Source organism: Nycticebus coucang, chromosome 9, assembly GCF_027406575.1.
Source record: "Nycticebus coucang isolate mNycCou1 chromosome 9, mNycCou1.pri, whole genome shotgun sequence".
In the NCBI taxonomy this organism is placed as follows: domain Eukaryota; kingdom Metazoa; phylum Chordata; class Mammalia; order Primates; family Lorisidae; genus Nycticebus; species Nycticebus coucang.
The window spans coordinates 41,872,246-41,886,999 of NC_069788.1; the positions used below are offsets into that span (position 1 = coordinate 41,872,246).

Here is a 14,754-nt window from a genome sequence, read left to right on the forward strand (position 1 = left end):
TGAAATGCACTTTATTTGTATTTTTTGGTGCACATGTAAATACACGTGAGCATACATGTGCTGTAGGTGTGCATATGGGTGATAATGTTGCACAGAAGAACATGTATGTGTGTGTGGGCCCTGCAGACCTTCGTGGGGCTTCTTTGGGTCCACCTTTATCCCACTGTCCCTCCAGGCAGCCTCTGGTCCCCCTTGCCTCAGTTCTCAGGCAGAGGGTGGGCACGGGCATGCAGCACCCCAGCTATCAGGGTCAGTTCTTCACCCTGAGATGTCAGTGACTAGCATGACTGCCTGGGTTTGGCTGACCTCCACTCTTTACAGGAGACCTGGAGTGGGGACAAGGGCAGGCCGAGGCTGGCCTGGAGCTCCTGGCTAATTTTCTCCGCCTCTATCGATCCAGCAGCTTCTTCTGAGTCTATTAGCAGTCGGCAAGTGAAAATATCCCCCATCGCGAGGCCTGACCTGAGACAGGGAGGAATCCATAGCAATTTGTTCAAACAGAGGAAAGCGTTTCCCTCTGATTTGTATTCCAATTTATTCCAGGCAGGAAGGGGGTCAGGGTGGGAGGGCAAACCCTGGCACAGCCAGAGCTGGGCCCGGGCCCGTCCCCCTTAACCCCCTATGCCAGCCAGGGTGGCAGCTGGTGCTCCTCATGGTTCCTGGGGGGGGGGGGGGCTGAGGAAGGGAGGATGGGACCCAGTGGGGGGACGGGAAGGGAGGCCCGCCAGCCTTCCCAGCAGGCCCTGCTTGGCTGGAGAGCTCAGTTGTGGATTTGATTTTCACAAAACACAAAGCTGCCCGCTCGGAGCCTCTCTCCCAGGCACTGGGGCCTGTGCCAGGCGTGCGCTCACCCACTGCGCCTATGCCAGGTTGGGGGCTGGGCCAGGCACATCGAGACAGTGGCCCCAGCTGGGCCGAGTGGCAGGGGGCCTATTCTCCTGAAGCCCTCCCTGGCTAGCCGAGCAGCAGCAGACCTGCTGAGGCTTGGAGGGGAACTGGCACCTTTGAGAAGCCCCTTGCACGGTGGAGAGCTCCTTGCGCAGTTCCCGGACCACTGTTCATGCTTCCTTCCTGATCTGAGCAACCAAGACTCCCCGGTTATGATACCAGGGAGCCTCTTTTGAGCACCTACAATAATGACAGCTCTGGTTGACCTTTATTAAGTGCCTACTGTTTGCTGGGCACTGGGCTGGGGCTGCCAAGTGTCCATTCTTTCCAGTGGCCAGCCTTCCTCATGTGCCTCAGTTTCCTCACTGGTGCTCCTCCCACCTTTCTGCATACTTGTCACCTACCTCACCACCTCTGCTCAGTCCTTACTTCCTCCCGAGAGTTGCTTCTCCTGAGGGTGGCCCTGGTAACTGAGGGTCTCAGGACTGATGCCTCTGCAGCCTCCTTTTCCAGAGGGTCCCCAGGAACAGGATAGCTTCCTTTCTTCTGGATGGCTTCCTTTGGCCCCAACTTGCCCTCCCCTCCCTGCCAGGGCCCAGGTCTCTGCAGAGGTGGTATATGGCAACCAGAGAGGAGGATTCTGTGAAGGGTCAGCCAAGTGGTCCAGCACAGCCCCCACCTGGCCCCACTGCTTCCCTCCCTCCTGCATCCGTGCCCCAGGGAGGGGAGTAACTGGAGAAGTTCTTCACACTGAGATGTCAGTGACTAGCAGCTCTGAGGTCAGCTGTCGCACATGACTTGCCAGGCTCCATGACACCCTTCGGTCTAATTTCAGAATCAAGTAACTAAATATATCAAAGTTGATGAATAATCATGTCTCGCTCAGGTGGGAGTGTGGGGAGGCAGAGTGTGGCTGAAGGATAGAAGCAGAGGTTTCTGAAGCAGATCTGGGTTCGGGTTTTACCTCAGCCGCTCACTAGCCATGTGCTCTTGGGCAGGTTTTGTACTGTGCCTCAGTTTCCCCATATGCCAGACAGGAATAATAATGGGACCCCCCCTTTGAGGGTTGTGGTGAAGGGGAAATGAGGGATATGTGGAAAGCCAGTCTTGGCCCTGTACCTGCAGGTGGGGAGTCAGTGACCAAAGCTGTTCGTAGGCCTTGCTAAGTTGCTAAGTGAGTGATTCCAGTACTGGGGCCGGAATCAGGAAGCTGTTGCTGTCACCTGCTGAGTCACAGAGGCTGCCACAGGGAAGCGGGGTGTGGTGGGAGAGCTTTGTGTACAAACATGTGGCACAATAGTGGGAAAAGGAGGGAATAACATAGATCTGGCCCAGGAGGAAGGGTGGAAGAATTCCTGCCCTTTTCCCATTTTCCTTTGGGGAAGTTTATAGCAAGAATCTTCCCTTTTAGAAGATTTACAAGACTGGCAGCCAGGTATGACTTGCATCCAGTTCTTTATTACCACCCACCCCACTGGCCATTCCAGACCTCATTTTCCTCCCAAGAGGCAGGCCCCCTCAGCCCACAGGGGCCTCCTAATGGCAATAACTTTTCTGTCCCTGACTGTGACTGTGAATGCTGGTCCAGTTGGGTTTCCCCATCCTCAAGTCCTTCATTTTTCCCCCTCACCCTACTAGATTTCAAGTCACTTACAAGTTGTGCAGAGGCTCAGCATTATAATCCGATCCTATGGTATATGCCACTTATGTAGTTTCTCAGATTTTAGCCAAAAAAGGAGAGGAAAACCTTCATCGATGGAGAAAAAACAAAACAAAACAAAATAAAACAACAAGAGAGTACTTTAGCAGGAGGGCAGGTATTATATTTCCTGATTTATAAATATACCTGATGCTAAAGAAAACATGTTTCTAAACTTTATATTTCCTGAATTGACTCACGAGAAAAAAAAATTGTTCACCCTTTCAGGGATTTAATGTGTGTTCCCTCCCAGGGGTGTTCGCCTTTTGAAAAGGATACAGAAAGAGAATAAACAAGTGACTATTTAATATGTCAGGTGTCAACGAGTTTTACAGAGATCACACAGCAGAGAAAGGGATTGAGAATGATGGAGGTGGGTTGGGTGTGCTATCATACTGGGGGCGGTCGGGGAAGGCCTCTCAGAAGAGCTAAAGGGAGTGATAGAGCAAGCTCTGGGGAGGGCGGTCCAGCTGGGAGAACTCCAAGTGCAAAGGCCTGAAGGTGGGAATAGGCCAGGCCTGCTTAAAGAACCACAGAGAAGGCAGTGTGGCTGGAGTGGGGAGGAGAGCAGTAGGAGGTGATGATGGGGTGGGAGCAGATGGTGGAAGGCATGGCAGGCTGCTGCAAAAGCACTTGCTTTGATTTCAAGTGACATGGTCACCAAGGCAGGTTGAGCAGAGGGGAGATGGGATCTGGCTTGGTGTTGTTAAGAGGATCCCTCTGCCTGCTATGGGGAACAGGCTATGCCAGGCAAGGGGAGAAGGAGGGAAGACCTAGCAGTAGGCTGATGTAACAGTCCAGGCAGGACATGGTGGTGGTGGCTAAGACTAGGGTGGCATCGCAAGGGGTGGATTTAGGATGGGCTCTGAAGGTAAATCTGACAGGGCTCACTGGTGGATTAGGTGTGAGGTGTGGGTGGAGGAGAAAATTCATGGTTGGCTCCCAGATTTCTGGCTAATGCTTGGTTAACAGGCGATAGTGTGCTCCCACTAATATATGAGTAGGGGGTGAGCAGTGGCTCTCAGCCCTAGGGGGTAATAGCGGGCAATCAAGGTTGGCTTCTAGAGGTCAATAGGTAGAGAGGGGACAAAAAGCTAATCAGGCCCTTACATTTCTGCTCTCTGGTTTGTAAACCTTAGACCTAATCCTCCTGCTTCCTCCTCTTGGCCCAGGGCCAAGGCCTGGCCTGGAGGAACCTTGTAACTCCATATGCAGAGGTGGCTTTAAGAGGTTTCTAGCAGCCAGGTTACAGCACCTCTGTTCCTACCCTGCAGCTGGCTGGAGTGCTTTCCAGGAGCTGGATCTCTACCCAGGAACCCCAGGGACCCGGGTGGGGGGACTGGAGTGCTGCCTGGCAGTAGGAGGCCCCCAAAGAAACGCAGGCCTTCTTTCCTCTCCCTTCCATCCTGGGGACTGGGGCCCCATCTGCTCTCAGGCCGCAAGATTGATTTTGCTTTTAAGGTTGTTATTGTTATTATTATCCACTTAAACAACTTCATAGAAAAAAAAGAAACCCAATGACTATGAAACATTAGCCATTCATTCTAAATTCCCTGCCCATACCTGTCAACGTATTTTTACATAGCAGTAAACAGTGGTCGGTTCTGCTTTCCACCTGACTTTATCTCCTACACACGTCTCCTGCTATTGACTGAGCCCTCAGACCTGTCACTTTAATGGCCGCAGGGCAACCCCTGCATTGATGTGCTGGAGTTTGGGTCACCATTTTTCTGCTGCTGGGCGTTTGGGTAGGAGCCAATTTCCTTTTCTTTTAAATAGCTCTGCCGGTGAATATCCTTATGTGAATTACTTTTTCCTTTTAAATTATTTCCTTGGGGCCTATTCCCCAAAGTGAGATTACCTAATAGGTCATAGGATAGGAACAGTTTTATGGTTCTCATTTCACACTGCCAGTTGCAGGACAGAAAGTTTGAGCTGGTGTTGAGCACAGCCCAGCCACCGTGGATTTCACCATTTTAATTTATTTTTACTGGTTTAATAGGTGCATTATAACCTGCTTTTTAACTTCCAGTTTTTACTTCCTAAGCCATATTTGGGTCTCTCAGTACCTAATAATAAGACTTGATCTGTGCAGAACTTTACAGTTTACACGGCACTCTCTTAAATGTCATTTCGAGGTACTAGTCATTGTGCCATGTTTCCAGCGTGCATTGTTTTGTCTAATCCTCACAACAACTCGGAAGTTATTTCCATTAGACCCTGAGATGTAGTAGTACCCCCATCTTGCAGATGAAGAAACCGAGGCTTACAAAGGTTAACTTACTCAAGATCACATGGTCATTGAGTAAGAGGTTGAGCCCCTGCCCCTGCCCCTCACACTACACCATTTGGGCAGCCCCTTCAGTCTTGCATTAATAGCTTCCAATCAAGCAGTGCCCAGCTGGAGGCATGGGCCTTTCTGTTCTCTCTTCCATGAGTGTCCTGCCTACACTGGGTAGAGCTCCGCTATATCCCCTCATCATGGAGAGGTTTGATCCTGGTGTCCTGGGAGAGAAAATGTTCCTTTATGGTTTTTCTCAGGGGACCTGAGAGTCCTTATTTAAAGCACTTTCCCAGTGGCCTGTCCAGACATCCGAGTTCCTTAAGTGAGTGTGCAGATTAGACTTCCATTGATATACAATGGAAGATTCTATGAGCACCACCTAATCCTCTAGACGTCTATGACCCTTCTGATATGGCAGAATGGGGGTATAGTAGTACTGACATTCCCAGAGATGGGGGAAAACATGGACCGGCTCCCACTTTCAGCAGAGGAGGGTTTGTCAAGAGTGCCAACCTCTTCCAGGAGCTTCAGGCTCTGTAAACAGTAACAGGTCTTGCGTCTGGCTGTGAAAGCAGAGCTTGTTCTTGTGCTTGGTCGTGGTGGCACGGTGGTACTATGCATGCATGTTTTTGGTGATAGCTTCTTACCACATTCAGTGACAGTGCCCTTGTACCCAGAGGTCAGAGACACATGTACTCCCGAGAGATTTTTGCAGCCAAAGGGAATGTCGGTTGAATATGAGTTTGGTTTTGATTAGCAAAAAAGGCCTTGTAGTGGGGAGCAGACTTTAATATGGTTTGTGGCAGGGAGAGGGCAGAGGCTTTTCGCTGAGGAGGGCTATGCCTCATATGGCTCTGCACCCGAGCACTGATGCCAGGAGATTTCATGTAACAGGTGCTCAGAAAATGTTACAGAGCAAATCAATGAATCGATGGCAAATTAAAAGGTGATTGCACATGTCCTTTGAAGGACCCAGAGGACAGAGAGCAAGAGGGAAGAGAGAGGGAATGAACTTGGACATAGTTCTAATGGCCTGCAAGAGAAAGACCAAAGGTGGATGGACCAAAGTCAGCTGATGTCTTCCCTCAAGGTGTTCTGCATTAGAGCGAGGCCAGAGGAGGTGATGTGGTGTGGGTGGGGCTCTTTCAAACTGGTTTTCTGAGCACAGAACTGGAGTCTCCCCTAGAAATGGCATACTCTTGAGAAGTCACCTGGTCTACCCTCAGCCAATGGTGAACAGAAGACAGGACTCAGCCCACTCTGCACACAGCCGGGGATGTGGTCAGGGCAGAGGAACCCCTGCTGCAGAGAGCACAGGAGGGCAGAGTGACTCCCTGTGAGGTCCACACTCGATGGCCCATAGTCCACAGAGGCTCAGAGCATCTTCCCTGGCAGAAGGAGGTTTCGGCAGAGCAGGCCAGGTACCTGCCCAGGCAAGCCTCCTCCCAGGCCCCTGGCCACCATTCTCTGAGCAGCTAATTAAAAGAGAAAAGCCTGTTAATATTTCAGCACTGTTAACTCTACTAAATTATTAAGTATCCATTTGCATTACGTGCATAAAAGGATCAATAAACACACGCATACTAGGAACTGGGAGGGCGAGAGGTGTCACAGTGAGGGAGGGCTGGTTCCTAACGACGCTGCACAGGATTGGCCCAACAAGAGACTCGTAGACTATATCCTGAGCTGTGAGCCCCGTGTCCTCTGCACTGTGCTGGGCACGTGGGCAGTGGAGATGCATGGAGGTAAGCACGGAAGCCGGGGAGTCAGACAGAGGCCAGACCAGTAGGGTATCTTTGGGCAACTGACTTACACTTGCTGAGCCTCAGCTTCCTCATCTGAAAAGTGTGAGCAATAATGGGCTTGTTACAAGCAATAAATAAGATTACATAAAAAGCACTCAATGCTGGCACAGAGTAAATGCTTGATACAGGGCAGCTATTATGGTAATAGTTATTACATAGGTGGGGTGGTGAGACACCTGAGACACGACCCAAGCCTCTAGTTCCCGACACCCCTCCCAGCTCCCTCTCCGCCTCTCAGCAGGCCTTTATAGGTGTCATTCTTGTCCAGCCAAAAGACCATACGCTTCCCCAGTGCTGGCTCGAGTGCCATAGCTCCCTGCACTCCCGGCACCTAGGTTAGCACCTCACACTGATAAGGACTTGTTGAATGCCTGTCTGATGGAAGCCAGGACCAGAACACAGATCCCAGTTCTGTATCACCCAGTTCAGAACACTCGGTGATGCTTCTGGGAGGGTTGGGGTGATGGCACCTGTTCTGTCATCTGTGGGCAGATAGAGCCAGCTTCAGGTGGGGAATTCTCCAAGGCATGTACACTCACTTCCCTGGAAAAAATCAGAAGCAGGAAGAGGCAACAGCATCAGCTTGGCCAAGCCATGATTGGCCTTTTTAAGTGCAGGCTGGGGAGGAAAGCTGAAGGGGCTGTCCTCGGGGTTTTCCATGCATTTTGTTGTCTGCCTGTCTCGTCTGGCCCTGTACCCCAGTGTTGTGTCCATGTGCACTGATGCCACCTTGCACCTGGCTAGTAGCTGGGAAGAGATTTTCCTGTGGAGAATGTGAGTGTCTGATGAGATTCCTTTTTCAAGTTCTAGTGAGAATTCTCTTTGGAACCTTACTAGGCAGGCCAGAATTTGCCTTAACGGAAGTTCCCTGAGGGTTCGTGGTTGCCTCCCTGGGCCTGATGGGTACTGGCAGCCTCCTTCTACAAAATTTGGGGTGTACACTTTTGGGAGAGGAAAGAAGTGAGCTGGTAGGCCAAGAGCATTATGCCTTGGCTGTTCTCATTATGATGTTGCCCCAAGGGTGACAGCTCATGCCACTTGGCTGTTCTCAACCAATGGGACAGACAGGGGCCATATTACACAGGTTCAACAAAGTTACACAGATGTGTTTACAGCAGGACTTTTCAGAGGTTTTAATACTATTCTGTGTGCTGAGTCTCTCTGAGAGGGAGAGAAAATACACAGCATCCTTACTTGGCAGTGAAAACTCCTGTAATGGACTGTTAGTAAACACTTTATGGCACACAGGTTGGGAGACACTCTTCCTTTTTCATAGGGTTTTGAAGAGCTCAGGAGAGTGAAACAGGAAAAGTCTTACAGACCACAGGTATACTTAGTTCTGAAATCCTGTTCAATTTTCTATCCATCAATGTGACGTGAAGCAGAGATTATCAAAACCAACCGTGTCTCTGAAATTCCCAGGGAGCTTGCTCCAGATACAGACTGTGAGGCCCCCACCCCTCAGGAGTCAGACGTGATGGTGCTGCACGGGTCTGGGAATCTGCATTTTAACAAGCTTCCTTCGGGTACAAGTGGTGTTGGAGGTGGTCTGTGGAGGACTGAGACAGCGAATCGTATTCTAACCTAGCGGTTGGAAGGCCTGGGTTGGAGTCTTGCTCTGCTGCCATCTCAGTGAATGACTTAGACAAGGCATTTTCTTCTCTGGGCCTCAGTTTCCTTCTCTGTCAAGGGGAGTAAATGCGACATGCCCTTTTGGCCTCAGGAACTGAGATGAGGAGCTTGAAATATACATTGGATTCCAGGAATGTACCAACCCTTGTCATCTGTGACAGGAGGCAGGGTCCTTTCACACAAAGGGCTTGTGGGTTCCAATGTAGGTAGGTTCTTGAGAGGAGTGCAGAGTCATTTACAGAATAATGTTGGCTGACATTTTTATATTGCTTACTGCCTACCAGGCCCTGTTTAAAATACTTTATGTGAGTTTCCTTATTTATTCTTCACAACTACCCCATTTTACAAATGAGAAAACTAAAGCTAAGGAACTTGCTGCAAGCCACACAGCTAAGCGTGCTAGTATCATAAGAGGGATGCTTGGGGAAGGGCTCCCTTGCCTCTATTTTTCCAGCTCCTCTGAAGCTCATCACAGCCCTCAGCGTGAATTTTGAGCACATTCATGAAACATCCCTACCAGTCCAATGTCTGCTTTAAGCCCCTCCACGGGGATGTAGGAGGGCCACAGCAGGTTGTCTGTTGTCTCAGGCTCCTAGTTAACCATTTGGAAACTATCATTTATGGAGAGAGAACATACTATTTGGCCAGCTGTTTTACATATATTACATTAAATGCTCACACCAGGTCTGGAAGACGGCATCATTGTTCTTATTTTATAATCAAAGAGGCTGAGGCTCAGAGAGGTCAAGTAACTTGCCTGGTGTCATCCAGCTTGTGGGTAGCAGAGCCAGGAGTTAGTCCCAGGTCATCCAACTTCACAGCCCTGCTGATTCCATCTCTCTAAAGCAGACCTCTCTGCTCCCCATTGTTCCTTATCACATCCCCTTGTTTTAGAGTCATCATAGCATTTATCACACTCCAAAACCATCCTTTCTTTGCTATCCGTCTCCCTAGCAATGCTCTTTGAGAGCCACTCCCTACTTTTCACGATGCTATCTCCAGCGCCCAGCACAGCGCCTGGCCGAGAAGCATTTGTTGACAGACTGAATGAGGGGATTATGTCATAGTGCATCTTGACACAGGCTGTGCCTCTTTCCTTTTGAATCAGGAGATGCTACTGCTGGCAATAGCTTCTTGGAGTGTGCAGTGCTGGAGGCTGGGGTTCAGTGTGATGGGCCCCTTTGGGGTTCAGGGTCAGAAACAGGGTTCCAGCCATTCCAGGAGTGAGCAGAGCCAAGGGGAGGCTGACGCCTGCTGATGAAATTCAGTGGATGGGGTGGTGGTGGTGAGCAAATGGAAATGCCGAGGCTAAAGAAGACTAGATAGTTTGCTATTAGGGAGCACTTGTTCTGGAAGGAAAACTACACACGTGGAACCAAATCAGTGATGGGAAGTGGCTCATCAAGTAGGAGTCGGAATAGAAAGATTTGGGTAATTGTGATGGTTAGTGGGTTATCCTGGATAATCTCAATGGTTAATACCATCAAAGGGAAGTAAATTTTTTTTAAAAATTCAGGTGTAACTTAGGGCAAAATCCTAAGTAAATACATGGATGTATCCATCCACCCATGTAACCACCACTCAGATCAAGACATGCAACATTTCCACCCCAACATAGGGGACTCTACCTTCTCCCCAGAAAGTTTTCTTGTGTCTTTCCCAGAAAATAATTCCCCACCCACCCAAGGGCAATCTCTGGTAGGCCTCTGTTACCCTAAGATTAGTTGTTCCAGTTTTGAATCTTGAGTAAATGAAATCATATACTATAGAGTCTTTGGTGTCTGGGTTCTTTCACTCAAACTGTGCCTGAGAGCTTCAACAGTGTCCTGTCTGTACTCAATTCTCTCTTTTCACTTTTGGGTAGCCCCAGGGTACTTCTCCTACCTTTTTTTTTTTTTTTTTTGAGACAGAGTCTCACTTTGTCGCCCTCGGTAGAGTGAGTTGTGATGCCTGGGGACCATGGTGTCACAGCTCACAACAACCTCAAATGCTTGGACTTAAGTGATTCTCTTGCCTCAGCCTCCCGAGTAGCTGGGGCTACAGGCGCCCGCCACAATGCCTGGCTATTATTTTGTTGTTGTTGTTGCAGTTGTCATTGTTGTTTAGCTGGCCCAGGCCAGGTTCTAACCTGCTAGCTTCGGTGTATGTGGCTGGCACCATAACTACTGACCTACAGGTGCTGAGCCTACTCCTCCTACTCTTGATGGACATATGGGTTGTTTCCTGTTTTTTACTATTATGAATAAAGTGGCTATGAATATTCTCATACTTATCGTCCAGGTGCCATAAGTACCCATTCCTATTGGGTTCATACACAGGAGTGGAATTGCTGCATCATGGGCATACACTCGTTTACCTTTACAAGGAACTACAAAGTTTCTTCCCAAGTGGCTCTCCTATTTTAGAGCTTATTATAGTCTTAACAGTTAATGCCATCGTAGTTGGATCATCTTAACAATGTTGCCCACAATACTACTCACAGCTCCATCTCCGGGGGGAAACACACCTGTCAGGTGACCAGAGGCCCTGTGTCTGCTGGCTAAGCCCCATCCTCTCTGGCCTGTGCTGACTGTGCCCTGAAAAGTCCAGCTCTCCAGCTCTTTTTCAATATTCCTTATCAGTCACCAAAGCCTCTGTCATTACAACACTGCCTTGCTACAAGCAAGCCACAGTGTCCAAGATTACAGCTTATCTTCCATTGGAGCCTGTTAAATTGATGTCTTCCTTGTTGAGAGGCATCCCAGGCCACTTGGTCTTATCAGTAACCAGCACGCTCATCATCTCTTGGTATGTTGTTTCTTGATGAGATTTCCTGGGGACCTTGGCCAAAGATGGCTATCTCTTCCATGTATACTGATGTTCCTGCATTTTTATTGCAAGGAGTGACAGTTTCAGGCCCAGTTCCCAGATTGTAGGGTGCATCTTGTATAGTGACTATGTGCTGATTATAAAACTGATAGAAAGTGTGAGTTGAAAAAGATTTCAGAGGTCATCTAATCCACTTTCCTCCTACATGTGGAGGAAGCTGAGGCCCAGAGAGGGGAAAAGATTTGCCCAATGTCACACAGCTTGTTTCCTGACAACCATCCCAGGTTTATCTTCTATGGCAGCCAGGCAGGCAGGCAGGATGGTTACCTAGCCACTCAGACTCTGGGTTGGTGGCAGCTGCCACTGTTTGCAGAACCTGCTGCTGTTTGCAGAGACTCTCATGGTTAAACATAGCTGTCTCACTCCCAATCACTGCCCCACATGTTTCTTGACCTACTGCCAGGCTCCTTCTGTGGACTCTGACTCTGTGATTAGTTCATATCTGTCCTATCAATGTTGGCAGGAGACCCTATTTGCAGCATCTGTAGAACACGTGACAATTCTAAGCATTTTTCTTTTATCCTGTGTTATCATCACATCCACCATTGTGAATTCTTAGGGTTCTTCTCATCTCTTTCTTTTACAGTTGGGAAAATTAAGGTTCAAAGATCACTAGTGGTTTACCCTTTGTAATACAGAATCTGGGACTATCCTCTGTCAAGTGGCATAGAGTTTCCTTGTCCTTTCAGGCCTAGTTCAAAAGCTGCCTCTTCCATGAAGCCTTCTGTGGTTCTTCCTCTAGAAGATGGTGAAGTCTTTCTTCTCAGATATCCTAGGGCCTTCTATTGATACATTTCTCCAATGGTGCTTTGCAACTTCTCCATGGGATATCTTTGTAAGTTCATTCATTCAACATTCACTGAGCTCCTGCTACATTTAAGGCCTTGTGCTAGGGATACCAAAATGAAGCTCATGATCTGGTAGGCAGAAAGACAGGAATCCTGAACTTGACAGACAACAGGTCTGACACTGTTGTTATACTGGGGGAGGGATGCACATGCTAGATATGAGAAAAAGGAGGGTGCCAGCCTGGCATGGGATGCTTCCTGGAGCAAGTTATACATTTTATGTCTTGGCTTTATCTTACCTCTGCAACCTTGTGGGGCAGGGGGGCACTCACACCCCCTTCCTTTGTGTCCCCTATGCTCTGGATTACTTTTCTCACTTTCATTGTCATCTGGGAGCAGACAAGTGTGAAGCTGGGGACCTTTTCCTCTTCCTAGAGCCCAAGCATTGGTGTTGTGGGGCTGGTGTGCCTGTAGGACAGTGGGGATAGACACTGAGGAAGGGGTTGTGACCTTAGCAAGTTCAGTCACTTTCCTGCTGGCCCTATCCAGTCACATCCTAGCTTTGGTCCCCTCCCCCTGGCAGGAGTACAGCTCTGGGCACTGTGAGAGAGGTCAGGGAGGAGCCACAGTCTTCTGAGAGCTTCCAGACCTCAACTTCTGCAAGAACTTCTGTCTCTTGGAGAAGCTGGCACAGGCTTAGGCAGCAATAAGAAAAAATGAACAGGCCTTTGGGGAGAGGAAAGTGCAGCCTGTGGAGCTAGAATGTGTGTATCTTAGGCCAGTATCTCTAAAACCAAAGCCTGAGATGGCTGGGAGTGGAGAGTTATGGTTTAGGTGACAGATTTGCTGAGAAAATGCTCTCAAGAGAAACTGAGGGCAAAAGGGAGGCAGTCAAGCAAAGATGTGGTTCAGGAAGTGTAGCCTCAGCCTGTCCCTAGGGGGAGCGCTGGAGCAGGAACAGAGTCACAGCACCCCACCTTGAGCGCGCGCGCGCGCGCGTGCATGCTGGGAAAGGGTAACTGCCTAGGCACTTCACTTATGACCAAGGCAGCGCCTATCGCCTAAGGGCAGTTCCTCAAGGAAGATGAGCGCTGTCAGGCAGCAGCAGCTGGGCACCAATGCTCCTGCCATATTTGGGAGCTGGGTGGAAAAGCCACTGCTGGGGCTGCTGAGACAACAATGCTAATTGAGTGATGTCCAATGTGTACAATTTACAAGTTTACAAAGCCCCGGTACACACATCAGCTCGTTGAAAAGCACAGATCTCTTTCAAGGGGTAGGAGAGAATTATCCTTTTCTGGAGCCCCTGGTTCTGGCCTGGGGGCCCTGGGAGGATTCTTTCCTGGGCTCAGTGGAGTCAGGCCTCCGAAGAGGTCTGAGCTGGCTCCTCCCCTGATACATTCAGGAGGGAGCCTCAGACCCCATCTGGCCTGGGGCCTTTTCTTTAAACCGCCTCAATCCTCTCCCATCAGCTCCAGCCCAGGCCCAGATTGCACACGCAGGCCAGGCGTGTGTGGTTAAAGAGGACAACATCAGCGAGCGTGTCTACACCATTCGGGAAGGGGACACCCTCATGTTGCAGTGCCTTGTCACTGGGCACCCTCGACCCCAGGTAAGCCCCCAGCTGGCTTTGCATGGGCCCCTTCTGCCCTCACCCTGGGATCAATGCTTGAAAAGAGGCAGCAGGAAATGAGTAGCAAGCAAGCAGAAGACAGGAGACTGAGGCTGGGGAAATAGCTGGAAAATTAACTCTGCGGGGAAGGGCTGGAGGCTGTGGGCTTATTCACCTGAAAGTGCTGACAGCTGAGGGGGGAGAAAATGAATTCCAGTTGTTCAATTTCACCCTGTTCCACGGATATGTGGAACGGACACATCTTTAGATGCCCCTTCACTTAGTATCTGAGGGCGTATGCCAGGCATCATGTAGGTACTACATGGGTCACTATGAAAGTTTTGAAATAGAGTTATGGTCCATTATTTCATGTCCAAGAAACACAGTCAACAGTGTCTTTTCTGATTCACATATGCAAGCTTTACCTTGCTTGGCTTATCGGTGTTGGTGGGAGGGGTTCATTTGTTTCTCTCTGCACAAATTTTACGTTTCTTGAGTTTATGTATCTCAAAACTTTCATAATGACTCACATCTCTCTATGTTTTCTCTTCAGAGCCTCACAGCTGTGCTGGGAGGGAGGCAGTGCCTCCATTTTGCAGCTGAGAAAACTGAGGCTCAGGGAGGTTGGGTAAACTTCCAAGGCCACTAAGCTTCTGGGGGTGGGTGGGGGTGGAAGCAGAATTTGAATTCAAAACCAGTATTTTCTACAGTTTGTAACACTTCCAGTGTAACCATCTTTGGGGGCTCTGGGAGTTCTAAGCAACTCGGAAAACAATCTCTGCTTCAGCTCTTCACTCTTGAAGTTCAAAGACCAAAAGCAATTAGAAAGGAACAAAAAACAAGTATCTGGAAATGCCAGAGGAATTCTGTCACAGACCAAGTGTGGTTCAGGCAGGAAGTGTTAGCCAGTTATCACTGAGAGCTGAAGGGAGGAGGCAGGGAGGAGGTGGACTGGAGGAATGGGTGGAATGTGCTGGTGAGCTGCAGCAGCAAAGGTGACAGTTGGACCTGAGGAAGGACAGTGAAATGCAAAATCCTCCTTTCCTGGAAAATTTTTGGAACAGGGATGGCTTTAGTATGTTTGGCTTTGAGGCAAGCAGATGGACAGGAAACCCCTAAAGGCTCTTCCAACCTAAGAAATTATTATCACTGCTTACTCTTCAAAGGTTTGTTTGGAA

The 14,754-nt window shown here is 49.2% G+C and overlaps 1 protein-coding gene across 4 annotated transcripts in view; it reads left to right on the forward strand.

The window, feature by feature from the left end:
* The window catches only part of MDGA1 (MAM domain containing glycosylphosphatidylinositol anchor 1), a 54,076-nt gene that overhangs the window by 13,927 nt on the left and 25,395 nt on the right, over window positions 1-14,754 (forward strand). For all 4 annotated transcript variants that reach the window (XM_053603375.1, XM_053603373.1, XM_053603374.1 and 1 more), the window contains exon 2: window positions 13,437-13,576. In XM_053603375.1, coding sequence (XP_053459350.1) covers window positions 13,437-13,576 — 140 coding nt within the window. The remainder of the gene's footprint in view (window positions 1-13,436; window positions 13,577-14,754) is intronic.